Genomic DNA, 23,050 nt, shown 5'->3' on the forward strand with positions numbered 1-23,050 from the left:
AACTGTGTGAATGAAAAACAGCGACTCTCTTTTAAACATTAGAAACTTAAAATCAAACCAGTATTTTGAAAATTGGAAAGAAACTGCTCCTGGTCTGGTTTCTTTTCTGTCTTGATTTCTAAATCCTACTGATCAATAGAATTTTCTATAAGGAAGTTTCCAGAATACCAGCTTTAATTATAGGGTCACAAAGAGTGACACAATAGTAAAGCTGTTCTAAGTATCCAAATGCCTATATTTCTGGCAAACCGGATGTACTATTTATGAGGAGGATCCATAATATTAGAAGCCAGGGGATTGGTCTTTTGGGAATTGGTCTGTTACAACAGAGAGCCCAAAAGCAGAGGTGGAGAGTTAGCTGTTTGTCCTCTGCCTCCAGAGAGTGGGGTGGGGTGCGTTAAGAATACCCATATAAACGAGTTGGCACAAATGAAATTACAGTCCTATTCAACACACACATCTGATTTGAACAATTTGGCTTTGTTGAGAGTCCCAAAGCCTGCCTTATACACTCAAACTAATTTCTCCCCAGAATTATTTTTTCTTTCAATGCTATAGCATCATATTTTCACCAGGCTCGCTGTCTGCACTGGATGACTAATCGTGCTGGCACCTGGTGCATTCAAGCAGGCCTGTGCAGTGGAATAGTCATACCTAGTTATGTCTGCACACCTGATGTTTTATTAACCAGTATTGATTTTTTTACCCGTGGGACTTTTTTCTTCCTGAAAAAAGGCAACCTTGCAGGAGTGAAAGGCATTGCAGGGGATGAATTTCTAATGAATCCCTTCTTTCCCCTTTTTTTTTTTTTTTTTTTTTTTTTTTGACTCCTCTTTAATGTAGCTTCATATTTTAAGTGCTTGAACTGAAATTTCATTTTAAGCAATTCCATTTTGATAAATCCTTTTAAACCTTGACTTTCTGTAGGGTTATTTTTTAAAGATTGTGCTGCTTGACTGACACGCTTAGTAGTGCTTGTAAATTTGAGCATTTCATTATTGGTTGCAATGAAGCATACTCACATGGAGTGAAATACAGAGAATTTAGGAGCCTAGGCCATTTGAGTAACGCTAAATAAAAAAAAAAAGAAAGAAAAAGAAAAGCCTTCTATCATATATGAAGTATTACTGAAGTTTCTGTGCATTTGTTTAGGGTTAGTTCATACAGTTCAGCTAACCGTGGGTGTCCTGGAAATCATTTTCCTTTCACATCTGTCAAAAATGCATAGTTCTGGTCTGTGTGTTGAGAAATAATTGTTCATAATTAGTCTATCATCATATAAAATGGGGGGTGTGATAATGCATGCCTCATTAAATGTTGAAATATCATAGTGTCAAAAGAATCAGGGTAATATTAAGTGCATTGTATCTTTACATAGCTTTCCATGTTACGGTACTCTGTGCAATAAGGGGCTCATAGTTGGTAGCTTTGGGGGCAGGGGTTGAATATTTATTTTATTGGCAAAGAAGAGCTAAAAGTAAATAGATTCTTAACCATTTCCATAGCTTTATTTTCAAGCACGTGTTACCCTAGCTTTCACGCTGCATTTTTAATTTGCTGCCACAGTCTATCAGGCAATATGTACAGAGTGCAAGCACACCATTAGTTGTCAGTAGATGAGGGTCCCCATGACTCATTCTGACAGCTAACTTGCACGATCGCAATAATATGGGCTTCAAGCCTTGTTTTATTCTTTCAGTGAATCCAAATTAAGCTTCATCCTTAGCATATTTTCTTTCAGGTTTCTGTTAAAATTAATTTACTAAATATCCTGGAGTGCTTTACCTGGTGGTGGTGGATTTTTTTTTTTTTTTTAGTTGTAATGTATTTATTTAATCAGCCTGTCTCTTTTTTTTCTTATCACAGTTTCTGGCCCTGGGCACGCATTATGGCAAGGTTTATTTACTTGATGTTCAGGGCAACATCACCCAAAAGGTTGACGTAGTAAGTACAACATAATTTAGAAAAAGTTTATTGTGATACAAAATATTGTGATGTACTAAATAGCTATTGCTCTCAGTGTACTTGGAATTTTAAAAATGCATTTCCAAAACTATGTCTGGTATGAGAGGATGAATACAGAACATGGAAAAAGAGACTAGCACATTGCATGTATGATGTATTCATTATTACTGTAGAAAAGGAAACACACATTTGTGATTGTAATTAACAGTAATCATTTACTTACTCCAGAGGCTCTTGGCTTCCTTTAGGTATTAACAGACTTATTAGCCAACTATTGTTGATAGTTAGTGTGTGTGCTATCATCTTATCAAGATGCCAAAAGTAATTGAAAATTGATTGATTGCCTTGCTAGTTCAGTTTATCTACTGCAAATATATAAAGCTAATATTTTATGTGAATGTTTTGAAGCTTAGACTCTTAAGGGATTGTATTGATTTGAAGGAGAAGAGGCAGACTTTTTTTATTGTTGTTCCTGGAATCATCGAGGAAGAATGAAATGTTGAATTTAAAGCTGTATTCTAAGGTATTAAATGCACATTTTTAAAGTATGGATGGTTTGAGAGTGGTCTGTGTTACTAAAATAAAACAAAGCAAAAAGGAAATAAAGTTCCCTCCTCCCATTACATTGTCACAAATTCCAGTGGGCAGCCATCACTTTTTTTCCAAAAGCAGTGTCCCCTCTTGTCACAGTATCTATCACAAGATGTTGACATGTTTGCAAAATAGAACACACATTTTGAAGCTGACACAGCGAGCTGCACATGAAAGGTGAAAGGTTATGTTTTTATATTTGAAAAATCTAATCACACAATTGTTTAAAAAAATAAAATCCACAAAAAAAGTCTCCTAGGAACAGACTTTGAAGGAAATTTTATATATTGCAGTGGTCAGATTGACAATGACCTTACTTGAGATTAGTGAGAGTCAAGTTTGTGTGTGCCATCAACCCAACAGGATAGATACAGACTGCATTTAATAGATTCACAGATTCCAAGGCCAAAAGGGACCATGGTGATCATCTGTTATGACCTCCTGTACAACTTCCCTAACATACTTTAAAGGGATGAAGGGTTTTGATTGGCTCTTTTCTATGTTCTAATTACTTTACTTTACATATGTGTCATATGCCAGAAACACACACTTGTAATTTTACTCCTATCCAGTTTATTTGAGGAAGAATAGTGTTTTATGTAGAACCCAATTTCTTCATTTCTGAAGTATGCGTTAAAGGACTGATCCAAAGTTTATTAAAGTTGATTATTGACTCTCCCATAGATTAAGGCCTGAAATGCACGTGTCTGATTTTTCAGCTCCTGTTTTATATTTATTATAGTAAATTTAAGGTAGGTTACTTTATAATAGAAACACTCAAGTCCTCTTTTCACTTGCTTATAATTCTCTTAAAATTTTACTATTCCAGGTTGAGGTTTTCGAGATCTTGTTTACTTGTAAAGACAATTTTCTTAGAATAGAGTAAAAATGGCTCTCATGAACTTGAGAACAGCATGTATCTGCAGAAAATAAACTGTTCCTGTTCACTTTTACTACCGTTACATTTTTGTAATTTTTTTCAGTAGCTTTAATGTATCAGTAGTTTAGAGCAGAAAGCTAAAGTTAAGCAAGGTTTAGCAAGAAGTGGTGTGTTTAAAATTCTGACAAAATTGTTTTTGATTTGACAGAGTTATGAGGGTGCAGTATTGCAGCATTAGATGAAAGGTCCATCTAGCCTAGTATCCTGTCTTCTGACAGTGGCCAATGCCAGGTTTCCTAGAGAGAATGAATACATGATTGCATGAGTGACGATCCATCCCATTCCTAGCTCCTGGCATACAGAGGGCTAAGGACATCATCCCTGCCTATCCTGATAGCTAGTGAGGGACTTATCCTCCATGAATTTATCCAGTACTTTTTTGAACTTTGATGGAGATAGAGAGCTGCATGCTTCTGAGGCAGGTTGTCCTTATTGATCTGTCTATTTCCGTGCCAAAAATCATTGCTGTCCAGCCTGAACTGGGTCTAAAGCCACTGGACAACAGAACAGAGATATGTAAGCATGGTATGAGGAAGTAATAGCTTCCTTCCCCTTTCTTTTACCCTTTGACTTCCATTTTGCTCCCCCACAGGGGCGGGAATACCAAAAACATCTCAGGAAGGCGAGAGTCACATAGTATTGTCCAGACATGCCCTTCAGAGGCCTAAGATTTTTTTCAGAAATGTTCTGCAGTAAGGAGAGCTAGTTACATTTGGTTCTTGCTGGGGTCTATATCCAAGCACTAAAGAGGCTGAAGGCTTTCTATCATGAATGGTGAAACTTATTTGCACAACAGGACTGTTCAGGTGAGTAGGATGAGGTTTCTCAATAAAGAAATGTTGCTTCAGGTTGTTGGAATCTTGGAATCATTTGCAGCCCTGGCAAATTAAGAACTTAAAGAATAAATTTTGCACTTCTTTCAGAAATGTTACATTTTTAAGCATTGGTTAAGCTTTCTGCTTTTTGTAGGTGTACTTTTTAACTATACCACTTAATTTGTCTGTTTATAAGGAGTCAGTTAAGTAATTTCAGGTAATACCCGTGGCCCCTGCCATCTTTGTAGTTTTACAATCGTGTTTTATTGTATCTTAAAAATATTCTTCTGTTTTTCGCTCATTGTGTGAAAGACCTATACAAACAGGGAGATTTAATGAAGAAAGTGAGTGGAAAATTACCCCAAAATTGTCAAATGCAAAAAAACAGACTGGAGAATTTTTTTTAAGCCAAAACTTTCATTCTTCTGTATCTACGTTAAAGTAATTTTTATTGGACCAACTTTTGTGTGTGAGAGAGATAAGATTACTGTAAGTAAGAGTAATGTGCAATCTTAAGCGTCGATGGTTATTATAGCTGGTGAAGATACTTCATATAGAGACTTGACTATATTCCTTACGTTCCTTAGAACCAAAAAATAAAAACAAAAACCTCCCCCTACCTGCCCTTTACTGTAATTTAGGTCATTATTAGGAGAACTCATTCCTGGATTGAAAAGGGGTGTTGCCACTTAGATTCCTCTAGAAATTAACTGGTAATTTATGTGATTATTATGCAGAAAAAAAATAGATGTTTCTTCACAGTTTTTCCTTGGTACTCTCACTTTGCCAAGTCCCATTGTTCTCTTTTCTCTCCTTCCTAGCCTCAGGAATATATACTTGGAGGAACTGAATTATCTAAATTACTCCTTTTTTTTTTTCCTGTTCATAATGATTAAAATTGCTTTTGATCCAAAATGTGATCTTCGAAGACTGGACTCTTGCTGTATTGTTTCTTTTGTTTTGCTTAGCTTTGTTCATCTTTCACTAGCTCTGGAAGGTACCTTTGTAGAGTCTCTGAACTAACTAATGTTGATTATTTGCTTTCTGTTGGAAACTGAAGTAATTTGGTGCCTTCCTAAAATGCTTTTCAGATTAAAACCAGGAAGCTCTAGAAAGTAGCTGAGCTCTTTGGATTCTTCCTTTGTGCTTTTTTAAACTCCTGTGGCTCTTGATTCTGTCAGGTGCTGAGTGGGGCAGAAACTTTTCCTCTGTCCAGGTTATCCTGTAGTTGTGAATTTTGACTCTGACTCTGTGGAGATCTAAACACTTAGGCTATGTGTACACTAGCCCCCACTTTTCGAAAGCGGGATGTTAATGAGACACTTCGGGCTATGGTAAAGAGGTGCTGCCATGAACATGCAGCGTCTCATTAGCATAATGGCGGCCACAGCAATTTGAAAGTGCAGCTTTCGAATCGCGTGCTACCTGTGTAGACAGGGGCCTTTTGAAAGGACCCCGCCCTCCAGTCTTTGAAATCCCCTTATTCCTAAAACCAAATAGGAGTCCTTTTGAATGGCCCCTGTCTACACGGGTGGCATGTGATTCGAAAGTGGCACTTTTTAATCACTGTGGCTGCCATTATGCTAATGAGATGCTGTATATTCATGGTAGCACCTCATTACCATATCCCAAAGTGTCTCATTAGCATTCCCGTTTTGAAAGGCGGGGGCTAGTGTAGCCGCAGCCTTACTGTACCTTATGCTTTGAGAGTAATTCCATGGAGATCAATGGGAGGACTTGGGACATGACTTCACTATGGACCAGATCAATGGGGAAATGATTGATCCAGCGGGAGACTATATGATCATATCTGTTATAATAAATTGCCGGTCGCATTCCCATTGACATGGTACTCCTCCAGAATGAGAAGAGAAAAGGACGTTGATAGGAGAGTTGTTTCTGTTGACCCAATGTGTTGCGGATCCCATGCTGAGTAGATCTAAGGGTATGTCTATACTTACCTGACATTATGACGCACAGTGTTCAATCCTCTGGAGTTTGATTTTGCTGCATTTATGAAGATTTGGCAAAATCAATCTCTCTGGGCTCAGCTGTCAACCCTCGTAAGCTGCACCATTACATGGAGCAAGGGACATGGGCCTGAGCCTGAAGAGCCTTGAACGTTACTGCAGAACAAAGTTGATTCTGATACTATGATTCTAGCTACACTAATGGCATAGTTAGAATTGTGTATCTGGGATCGACTTTGTTCCCTAGTGTAGACCAGGCCTTAGCTATGTTGATTTTAGTTACACTACTAACATGACTCAAATTGTGTAGCTTAGATCAACCTGTCCCACTAGTGTAGCCCTGCCCTTTAGGGACGTAAAGGTTAGCCACTACAGGCTAGAGCAGCCCCTGGCAGGGAAGATCATGATCCCTGCAGGACTGGGACAGAAGCTGAGCTAGCCTGTGTGCAGAGCAGCAGGGTGTGTGTATGTGGAGTGGGGGGGGTGTTAACTGAGTGACCAACAGAAATTTTTGCAGTTATTCGGTTACCACATTACTCGCTCTTTAACATCCCTACTGCACATAGGGTGTGTAATTTTTAAGCATATGCATAATAATCTTTTCAGGATTAAGCCTGAGTGTTCTGTATCATCTTCCTCTGATGTATCAGGTACTGGCCACTGTTGGAGACAGAATACAGTATTGTTGTAAACTAGGTGATCTCTTCAAGTTTGCAATTCCTTGGTTCCCAGGAATCCCCTGGCCCCTGATATGTCTGGAGGCCTTCAGGCAGGGGGAAGTATGGGAGAAATGGTTTTCTTGGTGTTAGCCCTGCAGTTTGGTGACCTATGTATTGCTATGCTAATATCCCAACATAGACCCCTTCTCCTCACCTCAGACCCCTTTGGTCTTAGGAGCATGGCTGTTTTGGTAGGTGACAAGCACTTAAGATTGATTGATACACATCCTCAAGTCACATGCATTTGACAAACTGATGTTCTCTTGTATTAAGGTTCAGTGCATCGAGTGAGATGAAATGTGTCAACTGCTTTGAAAATTATGACTATAAGGGTGGGGAGGGGGAGAGGGAAATCTGATAATTCTGCTGACAAAGGAAGGGTGCAGAAGTGATATACAGATTGTTAATGGCCAATGCCACTATGCCTTTGTTTTTGTCTTCCACTGTCTACAGTTAATTAATATAATTATTGCCTCAGCTGACATCTTGTGGGTTAAGGACTTGTAGCTGTGAGGAGAGCCGTACAAACATTTAGTTAAGTAACAAATCAAAAACCCTTTCAGGGGAAAGAGTAAATGCCCCCTTTCCCAGGTGTTGTAATAAACATTATGTTTAAAACAAATATGGTAACTAGTCTTGGCTTGTACCAGCGAAGTCCTGTGCTTAGCTTATCTTTCCCCCTCGGAGAGCCATTTTATAAGTGGGGTTGGTTTTTAAATATTTGATGTTTTGAAGGTGATGCATGAGTGCAGAAGACAAATTTAAATAATGTTTTAAGGCAGCCCTTTGGTAGGAAGAAATTGAAATCTTTTTGCATGTTACATTTCTGAAACCATCAAGGCTGGAAGAATTATTTTTAAAAAGTATGAAATATTTAAGAGCCACCCCTTTTGTTGTAGAATTTTTAAATGCATATTTTGCAGACCTTTTTAAGAATATAATTTCTTATAAAGGTGACATAAAAATTTTTTTATTCAAGATGGAATAAATTCAGTTGTCTTTTGCAGTATTGAAGAACAACCACCTGCATCTTAGGCTGGGGGTTTGTTTAAGGCCAGTGGACCTGGGTAGGAATAGGAGGAAGTAAATCTGCAACCTTAGGGGCTAAAACTATGGGCTCTACCACATGGACTAAAAACCAGCTGTCCCTCAGCCAAGGCTGTAGAACAGAGACTTTATTCTCACTTGTCAGTGGTCTCCGTCCCTCTGGGTTTTGCATTTGGCTGTCTGGCCAAAAGCACAGAGTGATTCTTGATAGTAGGAAAGGACAGGGAGGGGAGAAAAGAGAGGCATAAACTGCAGGAAAGGAGGCTAGCTTGGTATCTGACTCATCACCCAGGAATGAGGGATTTTTAAAGGTCAGCCTGTGATGGTGAAACCCATATCAAATGTTTCTTCTCCCTTTTTGACATAGCCAGACAATTCAAAGATGATTTAATTATAGAAAAGTTGTGCTTTGCCCTGCTAAAGTTTCAGTATCTCTTGGCTGATAGCTAGTTGTCCTTCTGGCTTTGAGGTATGTCAGATTTCCTGTCAACATCCCTCATATCTTAGTAGATTCTGAATGAATGCTACCAGGGCTTTGGAGAGTGGCCTGAGTATTCGTTTGTCTTGACACAGCTTTGAAAGGACTTCTTATCTACAGAGAACCTAACTTCAGCAATGAGGCAGCAGTGTTTATGGCATTCTAAATGCAAAATTGCTAGGGATGAAATAGTACCAAACCACTGGCTGTAAGAGACATACTGCAGCATTTTTCCATCAGTAAGCTAACTTTTAACATATGGTTGTATAATCGTAGAATTGTAGGACTGGAAGGAACCTTGAGAGGTCACTCATGAGAAAACTAAGTATCACCTCAATGATTCCAAACAGGTGTTAGCCTAAAATGCTCTTAAAAATCTCCAGTGATGGCATTTCCATGACTTCCTTGGACAAGTTATTGCAGTGAACATAAGAACGGCCATACTGGGTCAGACCAAAGGTCCATCTAGCCCGGTATCCTGTCTGCCGACGGTAGCCAGTGCCTGGTGCCTCAGAGGAGGTGAACCGAAGACAATGATCAGGTGATTGGTCTCCTGCCATCCATCTCCCTCCTTCGACAAAAGGCTAGGCACCATACCTTACCCCTTGCTAATAGCCATCTATGGACCTAACCTCCAAATATTTATCGAGCTCTTTTTTAAACTCTGTTAGAGTCCTGGCCTTCACAGCATCCTCTGGTAAGGAGTTCCACAGGTTGACTGTGCACTGTGTGAAGAAAAACTTCCTTTGATTAGTTTTGAACCTGCTACCCATTAATTTCATTTGGTGTCCTCTAGTTCTTGTATTATGGGAACAAGGAAATAACTTTTCTGTTTTCACTTTCTCCACACCAGTCATGATTTTATATACCTCTATCATATTGCCCCTCAGTCTCCTCTTTTCTAGACTGAAAAGTCCCAGTCTCTCTAGCCTCTCCTCATATGGGACCCGTTCCAAACCATTAATTGTTTTAGTTGCCCTTTTCTGAACCTTTTCTAACGCCAGCATATCTTTTTCAGGTGAGGAGATCACATCTGCATGCAGTACTCAAGATGTGGGCGTACCATAGTTTTATATAGGGGAAGTAAGATGTTCTTCGTCTTATTTTCTATCCCTTTTTAAATTATACCTAACATCCTATTTGCTTTACTGACTGCCGCTTCACACTGCATGGATGTTTTCAGAGAACTATCCAGTATAATTCCAAGATCCCTTTCCTGATCTGTTGTAGCTAAATTTGCCCCCATCATATTGTATGTATAATTGGGGTTATTTTTCCCAATGTGCATTAACTTACACTTACCCACATTAAATTTCATTTGTCATTTTGCTGCCCAATCACTCAGTTTGCTGAGATCTTTTTGAAGTTCTTCACATTCTGCTTTGGTTTTGACTGTCCTGAACAGTTTCGTGTCATCTGCAAACTCTGCCACCTCACTGCTTACCCCTTTCTCTAGATCATTGACGAATAAGTTGAACAAGATTGGTCCCAGGACTGACCCTTGGGGAACGCCACTAGTTACCCCCTTCCATTGTGAAAATTTACCATTTATTCCTACCCTTTGTTTCCTGTCTTTTAACCAGTTCCCAATCCATGAAAGGATCTTTCCTCCTATCCCATGACCACCTAATTTACATAAGAGCCTTTGGTGAGGGACTGTATCCAAGGCTTTCTGGAAATCTAAGTATACTTTGTCTACTGGATCCCCCCGTCCGCATGCTTGTTAACCCCTTCAAAGAACTCTAATAGATTAGTAAGACACAACTTCCCTTTACAGAAACCATGTTGACTTTTGCTCAACAAATCATGTTCCTCTACGTGTCTGACAATTTTATTCTTTACCATTGTTTCTACTAATTTGCCCGGTACTGACGTTAGACTTACCAGTCTATAATTGCTAGGGTCTCCTTTAGAGCCCTTTTTAAATATTCGTGTTATATTAGCCATCTTCCAATCATTGGGTACCGAAGCTGATTTAAAGGATAGGTTACAAACCACCGTTCGTAGTTCCGCAATTTCACATTTGAGTTCTTTCAGAACCCTTGGGTGAATACCATCCGGTCCCGGAGACTTGTTACTGTTTAGCCTATCAATTAGTTCCAAAACATACTCTAATGATACTTCAATCTGGGACAGTTCCTCAGATTGGTCACCCATAAAGGACGGCCAGCCATGAAGACTGAAGCAAAGAAATCATTTAGTTTTTCCGCAATGGCATTATCTTCCTTGATTGCTCCTTTTATGTCTCTCTTGTCTGGGGCCCCACTGCTTTTTTAGCAGGCTTCCTGCTTCTAATGTACTTAAAAAACATGTTAGTATTGTTTTTTGAATTTATGGCTAACTGTTCCACAAAATCCTTTTTGGATTTTCTTATTACATTTTTACATTTAACTTGGCAGCTTTTATGTTCCTTTTTATTTTGATCACTAGGATTTGACTTCCACTTTTTAAAAGATGCCTTTTTTTCTCTCACTGCCTCTTTTACATGGTTGTTAAGCCATGGTGGCTCTTTTTTAGGTCTCTTACTGCGTTTTTTAATTTGGGGTATACATTTAAGTTGGGCCCCTAATATGGTATCTTTGAAAAGTTTCCATGCAGCTTGCGGGGATTTTACTCTAGGTACTCTACCTTTTAAGTTCTGCTTAACTAACCTCCTCATTTTTGTGTAATTCCCCTTTTTGAAATTAAATACCAGAGTGTTGGACTGTTGCGGTGTTCTTCCCAACACAGGAATATTAAATGTTGTTATGTTATGGTCACTATTTCCAAGCAGTCCTGTAATAGTTATGTCTTGGACCAGATCCTGTGTTCCACTCAGTACTAAATCAAGAATTGCCTGTCCCCTTGTGGGTTCCTGTACCAGCTGCTCCAAGAAGCAATCATTTAAGGCATCAAGAAATTTTCTCTCTGAATCCTGTCCTGAGGTGACATGTACCCAGTCACTATGGGGATAATTGAAATCCCCCATTATTAGTGAGTGTTTTATTTTGATAGCCTCTCTAATCTCCCTTATCATTGCAGCATCACTATCACTGTCCTGGTCAGGTGGTCGATAATATATCCCTAGTGCTATATTCCCATCAGAGGAAGGAATTGCTATCCATAGTGACTCTGTGGAACATTTTGATTCATTTAGGATTTTTATTTCATTTGATTCTATATTATCTTTCACATACAGTACCTCTCCGCCACCTGCTCGACCCATTCTGTCCTTCCGGTATATTTTATATCCCGGTATGATAGTGTCCCACTGATTGTCCTTATTCCACCAGGTTTCCGTGATGCCTATTATGTCAATCTCGTCCTTTGATATGAGGTACTCTAATTCACCCATCTTATTAGACAGACTTCTAGCATTTGTGTAAAAGCACTTTAAAAAACTACCACTATTCATATGCCTGCCCTTGCCTGACGTATTGGATTCTTTTACATGTGATTTTTTTTCTCATCTGATCTGGCCCATACTTTATCATCTCCCTTCTTCTCTTTTTGATTGAATTCTAGAGAATCTCTATCAATGGAGTCTCGCCTAAGAGAAGTCTCCGTCCGATCCACGTGCTTCTCCGCACCAATCGGCTTTCCTCCCATCTCTTAGTTTAAACACTGCTCTGCAACCTTTTTAATGTTTAATGCCAGCAGCCTGGATCCACCTTGGTTTAGGTGGAGCCCATCCTTTCTGTCTAGGCTCCCCCTACCCCAAAAGTGTCCCTAGTTCCTAATAAATCTAAACACTTCTTCCCTACACCATCGTCTCATCCATGCATTGAGACTCTGAAGTTCTGCCTGCCTACCTGGCCCTGTGCATGGAACTGGAAGCATTTCTGAGAATGCCACCATAGAGGTCCTGCATTTCAGTCTCCTTCCTAGCAACCTAAATTTGGCTTCCAGGACATCTCTCCTACCCTTCCCTATGTCATTGGTACCTACATGTACCATGACCACCGGCTCCTCCCCACTACTGCATATGTCTGTCTAGATGCCTCGAAAGATCCGCAACCTTCACACCAGGCAGGCAAGTCACCATACGGTTCTCCCAGTCATCACAAACCCAACCATCTGTATTTCTAATGATCCAATCACCCACTACTAACACCTGCCTCTTCCTAACAACTGGCGTTCCCTCCCCCGGAGAGGTATCCTTGGCGCGAGAGGATACCGTAGCACCCTCTGGAAGGAGGGTCCCAACTATGGGATGGTTTCCCTCTGCCCCCATTGACTGCTCTCCTTCCCTGAGCCTTTCATCCTCCTTAACAGCATTGGGGCTGTCAGATTGGAGGTGGGACAGCCCTACTACGTCCCGGAAAGCCTCATCAACATTGCTCTCTGCCTCCCTTAGCTCCTCCAGTTCAGCCACCCTGGTCTCCAAAGCCCGCACTCGGTCTCTGAGGGCCAGGAGCTCCTTGCATCGAGTGCACACATAATCCACCCGCCCACAGGGTAGGTAATCATACATATTACACTCAACGCAATAAACAGGATAGCCCCCGCTCTGCTGCTGGTCTTCTGCCTCCATTTCCTCCTCTGATTTAATTTTAGTTCTATATGGGGTTCTTAAGTAAAAGTATCAGATGGGGATGTTATAAAAGATTTAAGGACGTTAAAGTAACTAGCTCCCTCTAAGCTCCCCCTCTAAACTTCCCTCTCAAAACTCCCACCTGTTAGTAGTTGGCCTGTTTGCAAGCGCCCTGGTCGCTTGCCAGCAGGGTTTAAAGGGCTCCAGCCTTCCTGATAGCCCCTCCCTCTGGTTACAGCTCAGCCAATCAGCACAGAGGTTTAGATGTCAAACCTAATCAAGGCTCATAGCTTCCAACTGCCAGCCTGCGCACACGGCCTTTCAAACAGACAGCTCAGCACTCCAAACAGACAGACAAACACAAGCCCAGAACTACCAAACACAAACACCCACACACTCTAGACAGCCACTTACTTCAAGGTGCTGTAGATTGCCCCCTCCTTCACCAGGAGAGCCCCTCTCAAAACTCCCACCTGTTAGCAGTTGGCCTGTTTGCAAGAGCTCTGGTCGCAAGCACCCTGTTCTTATGTACTAGGCACTATACAAGTAGTTCTCAAACTGTGAACTGTGACCCTAAGTGGGTCATAACCCTATGTCATCAGAGCTGGTGTTAAACTTTCATAGAATCATAAAAGAATAGGACTGGAAGGGACCTCGAGAGGCCATCGAGTCCAGCCCCCTGCCCTCATGGCAGGACCAAGCATTTTCTAGACCATCCCTGAAAGCCATCTATCTAACCTCTTCTTAAATAGCTCCAGTGATGGAGATTCTACCACCTCCCTTGGCAATTCGTTCCAGTGTTTGATCACCCTGACAGTTAGGAACTTTTTCCTAATGTCCAACCTGGACCTCCCCTGCTGCAATTTAAGTCCATTGCCTCTTGTTCTATCTTCAGAGGCAAGGAAGAACAAGTTCCCCGCCTCTGCCTTATGACACCCTTTTAAATACCTGAAAACTGCTATCATGTCCCCCCTCACTCTTCTCTTTTCCAAACTAAACAAGCCCAATTCCTTCAGCCTTTCTTCATAGGTCATGTTCTCTAGACCTTTGATCATTCTCGTTGCTCTCCTCTGGACCCTCTCCAATTTCTCCACATCCTTCCTGAACTGCGGTGCCCAGAACTGGACACACTACTCCAGCTGAGGCCTAACCAGCGCAGAGTAGAGCGGGAGAATGACTTCTTGTGTCTTGTTCACGACACACCTGTTAATGCATCCTAGAATCATGTTTGCCTTTTTTGCAACAGCATCACACTGTTGACTCATATTTAGCTTGTGGTCCACTATAACCCCCAGATCCCTTTCTGCTGTATTCATTCCTAGGCAGTCCTTTCCCATTCTGTTTGTGTGACATTGACTGTTTCTTCCTTCGTGGAGCACTTTGCATTTGTCCTTATTAAACTTCATCTTGTTTACCTCAGCCCATTTCTCCAGTTTATCCAGATCCTTTTGAATTATGACCCTATCCTCCAAAGAAGTTGCAACCCCTCCCAGCTTGGTATCATCTGCAAACTTAATAAGTGTACTTTCTATGTCAATATCTAAATAGTTAATGAAGATCTTGAACAGAATCGGTCCTAAAACAGACCCCTGCGGAACCCCCCTAGTTATACTTTTCCAGCCGGATTGAAAACCATTAATAACTGCTCTCTAGGTACGGTTATCCAGCCAGTTGTTCACCCACCCTATAGTAGCCCCATCTAAGTTGTATTTGCATAGTTTATTGATAAGTATATTATGTGAGACCGTGTCAAATGCTTTACTGAAGTCTAGGTATACCACATCCACCACTTCTCCCTTATCCACAAGATTCGTTATTCTATCAAAGAAAGCTATTAGATTGGTTTGACATGATCTGTTTTTAACAAAGCCATGCAGGCTGTTCCCTAGCACCTTACCACCTTCCAAATGCTTGCGGATGATTTCTTTAATTACCAGCTCCATTATCTTTCCTGGCACAGAAGTTAAGCTGACTGGCCTGTAGTTTCCCGGGTTATTCTTGTTCCCCTTTTTATAAATAGGTACTATATTTGCCCTTTTCCAGTCTTCTGGAATCTCTCCCGTCTCCCACGATTTACCGAAAATGATTGCTAAAGGCTCAGATACCTCTTGTGTCAGCTCCTTGAAGATTCTAGGATGCATTTCATCAAGCCCTGGTGATTTGCAGACATCTAATTTTTCTAAGTAAATTTTAATTTGTTCTTTTCTTATTTGAACTTCTAAGCCTACCCCTTTTTCACTAGCATTCTCTGTCAGGCATTCCTTCAGATTTCTCAGTGAAGACCGAAACAAAGAAATCATTAAACATCTCTGCCATTTCCAAATTCCCTGTTACTGTTCCTCCCTCCTCACTGACCAATGGCCCTACCCTCTCCTTAGTCTTCCTCTTGTTACCAATGTATTTGTAAAAAGCCTTCTTGTTTCCCTTTATGCTTGTAGCTAGTTTGAGCTCATTTTGTGCCTTAGCCTTTCTAATCTTGCTCCTGCATGCTTGTGTTGTTTGCCTATATTCATCCTTTGTAATTTGTCCTAGTTTCCATTTCTTATAAGATTCCTTTTTTATTTTGAGATCGTGCAAGATCTCCTGGTTAAGCCAAGGCAGTCTTTTGCCATGTTTTCTATCTTTCCTACGCTGCGAGAGAGCTTGCTTTTGGGCCCTTAATAATGTCCCTTTGAAAAACTGCCAACTCTCCTCAGCCGTTTTTCCCCTCAGTTTAGCTTCCCATGGGACCTTACCTACCAGCTGTCTGAGTTTACCAAAATCTGCCTTCCTGAAATCCATTATCTCTATTGTACTGTTTTCCCTTCTACCCTTCCTTAGAATTGTGAACTCTATGATTTCATGGTCACTTTCACCCAAGCATTCTTCCACTTTCAAATTCTCAATAATTTCCTCCCTATTTGTTAAAATTATATCTAGAACAGCTTCCCCTCTGGTAGCTTTTTCAACCTTTTGGAATAAAAAGTTGTCTGCAATGCAATCCAAGAATTTATTGGACAGTCTGTCCCCTGCTGTATTAGTTTCCCAACATATACCTGGATAGTTGAAGTCCCCCATCACCACCAAATTCTGGGCCCTGGATGATTTTGTTAGCTGTTTAAAGAAAGCCTCATCCACCTCTTCCACCTGGCTAGGGGTCCTGCAGTAGACTCCTAGTAGGACCTCATCCTTGTTTTTCACTCCTCTGAGTCTAACCCAGAGACTTTCAACCCGTCCATCTCCACCTCTGTCCAAGTGTGTACATTTTTAATATACAAGGCAACACCTCCTCCCTTCTTTCCCTGTCTGTCCTTCCTAAGCAGGCTGTACCCTTCAATACCAACATTCCAATCATGACTATTATCCCACCAAGTTTCTGTGATGCCAACGATATCATAGTTGTATTCATTTATTAGTACTTCCAATTCTTCTTGCTTATTTCCCATACTTCTTGCATTTGTATAAAGGCATATCAGACATTGATTTGGTCTTGCCTCCCAGTATTGCCCTGGCCCTCTTTTTACTCTCCCAGTGCAGCCCATACTCCCTCCCATTTCAAATTCATCTCCCATGTATTCATGCTGTCCACTTACCTGCAGGCTTTGCTGCCCTGCCCCCGTTGAACCTAGTTTAAAGCCCTCCTCACTAGGTTAGCCAGCCTGTGTCCGAATATGGTCTTCCCCCTCCTTGGAAGGTGAACGCCATCTCTGCCTAGCAGTCCTTCCCAGAAAAGGATCCCATGGTCAAAGAAACCAAAGCCTTCCTAGCGACACCATCTACGCAACCAAGCATTCACCTCTAGGATACACCTGTCTCTGCCTGGGCCCCTACCTCTGACAGGGAGGATTGAAGAGAATACCACCTGCGCCCCAAACTCCCTGACCCATGCCCCCAGAGCCCTGAAGTCACTCTTGACCTGCTCAGCGTCACACCTCGCAGTATCATTAGTGCCCACATGGATGAGAAGCATGGGATAGTAGTCAGAAGGCCGGATAATCCTCGACAATGCCTGCGTAACGTCTCAGATACAGGCCCCCGGCAGGCAGCACACCTCCCGAGATGAAATGTCAGGGCGACAGATGGGTGCCTCCGTCCCCCTCAGAAGAGAGTCTCCAACCACCACTACTCTACGTTTCCTTCTTGCAGGGGTGGCAGTAGACTTCCCAGCCTTGGGGGTACGAGGCTTCTCCTTGTCTGCACGGGGTAAGTCATGGTCTCCTGTATCGAGTACAGCATAACGGTTTTCCAGTACCACGGTGGGAGGATTCTGAGCAGGGGCGGGACACAGGCTGCCGCGAGAAGTAACCAGCTGCCAGTGTCCACCCTGGTCCACCTCCTCCAGTGGTTTATCAGCTGTCCTGTGCACTGGGACAGTTTATGGGGCCCATGACTGAACCTGAAACCTGAGCCCTCCCACCTAGAGTTGAAGTACTAGAACGTGAGTTTTGAAATGATTATTTATTTGTAATCTTTTTCTCAATATATTATTTTGCTTTTTTTCCCCCCCACTTTGATTTTAGAGGGAAGAGTATTTCCAGAGGATGCTAGTTTGGCTTTTTGAAATGCTTTTTAAAATAGTAACCTTGACAAATAGCAAACTTTTTATTTTTTGGGGCAGGGCAGGTAAAGAAATAATCATGAATGCCTCTTCTCATTTGCTTCTCTTTATGCTTTCAAAATTAGCTCAGATCCTAAGAATGTAAGCTGCTGGCAGGTTGCTGTACATCTATCCTTTGTTAATATTTGAGAAACCACAACTTCCCAGCATAACACCTTCTAAATTAGCTGGCAAAAGGCAATTGTTTAATGAGTAACCATCTCCACTCCCTGCTCCCATTCTGACTCCCCTACCTGAGCTCCATCTATGATATGCTGCTGGACCGCTGGGCCAATGGAATGCTCCAGCTACAATGTTCCCTGTAGTAAGATTTCATCAGCATTAGGGCTTGGAAAGTGCTGTCTTTCAGCAAAGAGAATACTTATTGTATATGTTGTTATTGTGCATTTTCTAAATCCTAACAACTTTTAAAAGGATAGGGAGGATTTGAGTAGAAGTGGTTCCTAAGAAGCTAGTGTACTACTGATCCCCAGGACTGTTTTTCTTTTGTTAAACTGCATCTTACTCCAGAGACAGCTGTCCTTCTGTCTTGATAAAGCACGGTCCTGTGTGTCTACAAACCAAAATAATAACCGTTTCCATGTCAGAATTATTCAGAACTCTGGCATTAATCAAATGTTATTTGCATTAGAAAATGTTTTTCTAGTTAGAAAATAAAAATCAACTTAGTCCTTTCTGGAGAACAGTGCTTGTTATATAAGGCATCATTAGCAATGGGGCTGACGCTCTTTGTTTCCATTAAAAAAAAGAAAAAAGTTCTTTCACAAATAAATAGTGACATCACAGGGACATAACACGATGATCAAAACATGAAGGAAAAACTAAAATTTTATTTCCATGGTGGCTAAGGTATTATTGTTCATGAACTTCATATATCTAATTCAGTTTCCTTTCTGGAAGGTAACTTATTTATTTAAAAGACATGACAAGGTGCGTGTTTGTTTATTATTGTAGCCCTGGTAGGATGCTAAACTCAAACAATTCAAATTAGGTGTTAAAGTGCTGACTCTGACTTGTATAGCAACAGTTGTTTCCTAAATGTGGCAGTCTAGAGGAGGCTGACTCCTCCCATCCCTGTGTTCCACAGGGGAATAAGGGGGAGACAACCATTTGTAAATCAGTATCTTTGCATTTCAGGACTCAGAAATGCAATCCTTTGTCCTGAAACTGCAAACCATCTGGTATGGATTACTAAATGTAAGAAGCACTGTGTGACACTGGAGTTCTGAAGATAGAAAGATAGATGATACATACGTGGAGTGAGGACGGGGGAGGAACAAATGGAGTTTTGTGGTTTGTCCATGGTAAATAATGTATAGTGAGGATCTTTTCCCTACTCTGCTTAATATTGAAATAGAACCTCTTTATATGTAAGTGCATTGAAGATGATGTTTGGGATCAGTTCAGCATTACATTTAGTTTTTTCCTGTCACCGTTAAGATACTGCATATGATATCCTACATACAGGAGGTTACTGCACTCTTTATGATTCAGATCCTCTTCTCATATGAAAGCTCTCTTTCTTTCATTCTTCATCACCTCCTTGGTTTGCAAATGCAGTTTAGGATCCTGCTGAGGATGAGAAACGTGGGTTGATCATCACTTAAGATCTCTCTGCCAGACACGGTATGCGCTTTTCAGATACAAGCGCAAACAAAGGAAACTCCAGAAACTCAGCTGAGAGGAATAAGGGGATTTCGAAAGGTGCGCAGTCCTTTCGAAAAGGACCCCCATGTAGCCGTACTGAGCCACGAGCGTTCGAAAGTGGCGCCTTTGAAGCGCCGCAGCTGTGTCTTAATGCTAATGAGGCGCTGAATATTCAATTCAGCGCCTCATTAGTAATCTTCGAAATGGCCATTTTCATGGCCATTTCAAAGTTTTGGCCAAGTGTGGCCACAGCCTCTGTGACTTCTATGGTCATTGGAGCATGCCCCTAATCTACAATTCCTCTTTAGAAAATTACTTACACGGACATTCCTCCTAAAACTCATCATCCTATATACATTAGAGTTTTGTTTGTTTTGTTTTTCTTTCTTTGCTGGGTGTCTCAACTTCTTGTCATTGAAGATCTTGAGCCTCTCTGTTTAATGGCAATATCAGTGCAACACAGCACGTTCTCTAACCTCCAGTTCAGATGTCATTAAATCTTGGAAAATCTGAGCTGTCTAAACTAAAATTGACTGTAGTTTCAGTCTGCCCATGGATCTGTGAGGTGCAAGACACCCTCAAATCCTGGAGAAGTTGATTAGGTTGTAGAGCACTGAGCATGTCATAGGAGGTGTATGGAACTTTTCAGGCTCCAGCTATAATTGTATGTGGGTAGCTCTAATGGAGCAAAACAATCTTTGCTTTCAAGTAACTTCTCTTTATTTTAAAGGGAAAACTGTTTTAAAAGTTCTGAAATGTCTATTTTAACTATTTTATGTTTCCTCCTATTTATAAGTGGTACATGTCTGACAAGAACATATTTTTGTTGTCATTTTGTGTGAGGCAACATAGCCATTCTCCTTTCTCAAATATGGGCATGCCACACATGTTAACCAATTTACTGGAGATTCAGTTTAGTAAAAAAATCAATAATTGAAGGCTGTCTCTACCAGAACTGGTTGGGGTTTCTTTCAAAAGTATAACAAGTAATTTTTATTTTTATTTTTTTGTACCATTTTACCATCTGATCAGTAGGAGGCATCTTTGTCTGTTCTACCTCCATTTCTTCCAGATAAGTACTAAAGTGGACAAAAACCTATACTAAGCTGCAGGTTGAACCTCTTTAGTCCAACACGCTCTTGTCCAGCAACATCCATAATCCAGTATGATTTTTAAATAGCTGGATGTCCACTTATGATTGGTGTGGCCAAGTTTCGTGTGGTCTCTTAGTTTGTTTACAGCCACCAGTCCTAGCTCTGAGTGTTCTGTGCTGTTATATAGCTGTAATTTACCTCTAAATGTGTTCTAAAGATTTGTCTAGACTGCAGGCTTCTGTCGACAGAGCGCACATCCAGACTTCAGATCTCTTGGAAGAGATCTGCTAATGAGGAGCATTCTGTCAATATCCCTGTACACGTTGTTCCATGAGGAAGAAGGGAGGTCTCGACAGAGAGGGTTTTTCTGACTTTTGGCCCTGTGTGGATGGGCCACATGTTGGAAAAGCCTCTCTGACAGAACTGTCTGAAAAAGATATGCAAATTAGTTGTGCAATTTGTGTATCTTTTGCCAACAGTCCTCAGCAATCTAGACATCGCCTGAGAGCCCAGTAAACAGCAGAAGTGTTGGTAGTGCTACTAGACAATATTGCTCTCCCATGGTCCGGCAAATTATCTTGTTCAGCCCAGGTCAGGTCCCAAAGGTGCTGGACTTGACAGGTTCAGCCTGCAGTTGGTGATTCTTCCAGTGGTTCAGACGTTTAAAATTTGTAAATATTTCATACTTGTTTCCCCAGGCCTCCAACTTCTAGTGAGGTGGGATTTTTTGTAAAAAAAAAAGCGGGGTAAGAGAGGGAAGGATTTTGTATATGTTCTTATTGTTTTAATGTTTTTCACAACAGAAGCCATAACAGAAACCTTTTTCTTGTATGCTATGAGCTTGGAGTAGGTGCAAATGATGCAGCTCTTGAGGTGCGTGTAGCAAGAGATGAGCGTCTAGTGTCATTTGAATGATCTACGAGCAGGAATGGCAAGCTCTGTAAAGGAGTCCTTTCTAATTTCCTTTGGTCAGAGGGACAGAGTAGATACCTGGAAAACCTCCAGAGTAGCAAGACTGGCAAGAGACTGAAACCTCACTACTTGTGACATTTTTAAAACTAGATTAGTCGGAGAACCTGCAGGGAGGGATAACTGCACTGATAGGGATATGAACTTTATGACCTCATAAACTTTGTCATCAGTTACTTCTCAGAGTATTGATAAATTGTGTTTCATAGGACTTCCCACACTTTCTACCCTTGGATTAAATTCTACGACAATTCTATGGAATACTTTAATTGGGTAAGGATTGCAAATGTGCAACTGCCCATATCTCCAAGTAGCTTCAATCATACATAGAACTGAGCTTGAGCTAGTCCTCAAAATGTAGTTCCTAATTCCTGAGCAGATCAGAAAGTTAACATCCATAGAAGAATACTTACTAAAATTGGCCACAATGGGATATCATTATTCTAATAAAAATAATTGGAAGAAAGCAGAGTCAGGACTGTCCCTAAGATTTATGGATTTTGGACCATCTTTTTTATATTGGGTCAGCTGACCTGCTTATATCCCTGACAGCCAGCAGTTTTCCCTCGGATGTTACCAGAGTCCCTCATCCACTCACCACACCTCTGTTTGTGAGACCTTACTTTTTCTGAGCACAGGCTCACTTCATCAGTCTGAGCTCATGAAAGCTCATGCTCAAAACTTTTCTGTTAGTCTATAAGGTGCCACAGGACCGTTCATTGCTGTTACAGATCCAGACTAACATGGCTACCCCTCCGATACTTTACTTTTTCTGGTGACTTCCCTGTATAATAGGGTAGCCAAGAAGTAGTGCTTAATGGATTTAATCTTTGAATCAGCCTTCTGGCACCAGTTGGAGTTTGTGGGTTGGAGGGCTGTATTTGACATGGATTCTGGAAAGATGTGTCTCTATGCAGTTGCATAGGTCACATGGGCTTACGGACATCAGTTTTATTATAGATGAAGGATTCAGTTTTGGATAAGTCAGAAATAAGATTGAATCCAAGCTCTGTCAGATACCCAGGATATATTCTGTCATTCCTAGGCTAACATACTGATTATCTATATCTGCTCCATATTTAGAGAGATCCCCTGATAAACTTTTTTTGGATGGGGGTGGTATACCTGTATGTCATGAATAAGTACAATAAAGGGGTTAATATCTTCCTGATGTAAGTAAAGTCAAGGTGAGCCAATGGGAGAGGAGTGACTTTTTTGAACTGAGAACAATTGCAGTTTAAGGGGCTTTTTTTCTGCTGGGGAGGCAGAAAGAAGGTAGAGGGAGAAGAATGTCTCCCAGGCACTTGAAATGAAGCCCATAAATATCCTGACTCTCTCAAAATCAGCCACAGAGGTCTACATAGGAGGGAAATGTATATTTAGACATGATCAGGTTATAGTTATTTTGAATTTGGTTGGATTGGCTATATCTTTTTTTGTTGTTGTTGCTTTGATTAATGACTTGATTTTTCCCCTTGTAACTTTGAAGTTGAATCCCAGGGAAATATCCCCTGTGCTATAACCAGTATGATTTATTTTCTCCTTTTGTGAATAAATTGCTGTTTTAAGCAGTTGATTTGATACCCCTGTCCTGAGCAGGGTCTGTGTATGTGCCTTGCCAAGTTACAGCTTGCTCTATTCTCAAGCCCCCTGTAAAGGGGAAAAAGGGGCTGGAGTTTTTCCCCGCAGGGGGCATTCCCCAGTG

At 41.0% G+C, this 23,050-nt stretch overlaps 1 protein-coding gene across 2 annotated transcripts in view; it reads left to right on the forward strand.

Moving 5' to 3' along the window:
* VPS41 (VPS41 subunit of HOPS complex) overlaps positions 1-23,050 on the forward strand; it is a 184,375-nt gene that overhangs the window by 39,386 nt on the left and 121,939 nt on the right. For both annotated transcript variants that reach the window (XM_074988089.1, XM_074988088.1), the window contains exon 4: positions 1,867-1,944. In XM_074988089.1, coding sequence (XP_074844190.1) covers positions 1,867-1,944 — 78 coding nt within the window. The remainder of the gene's footprint in view (positions 1-1,866; positions 1,945-23,050) is intronic.

The sequence above is a fragment of the Carettochelys insculpta genome, chromosome 2 (assembly GCF_033958435.1).
Source record: "Carettochelys insculpta isolate YL-2023 chromosome 2, ASM3395843v1, whole genome shotgun sequence".
NCBI classification, from domain to species: domain Eukaryota; kingdom Metazoa; phylum Chordata; order Testudines; family Carettochelyidae; genus Carettochelys; species Carettochelys insculpta.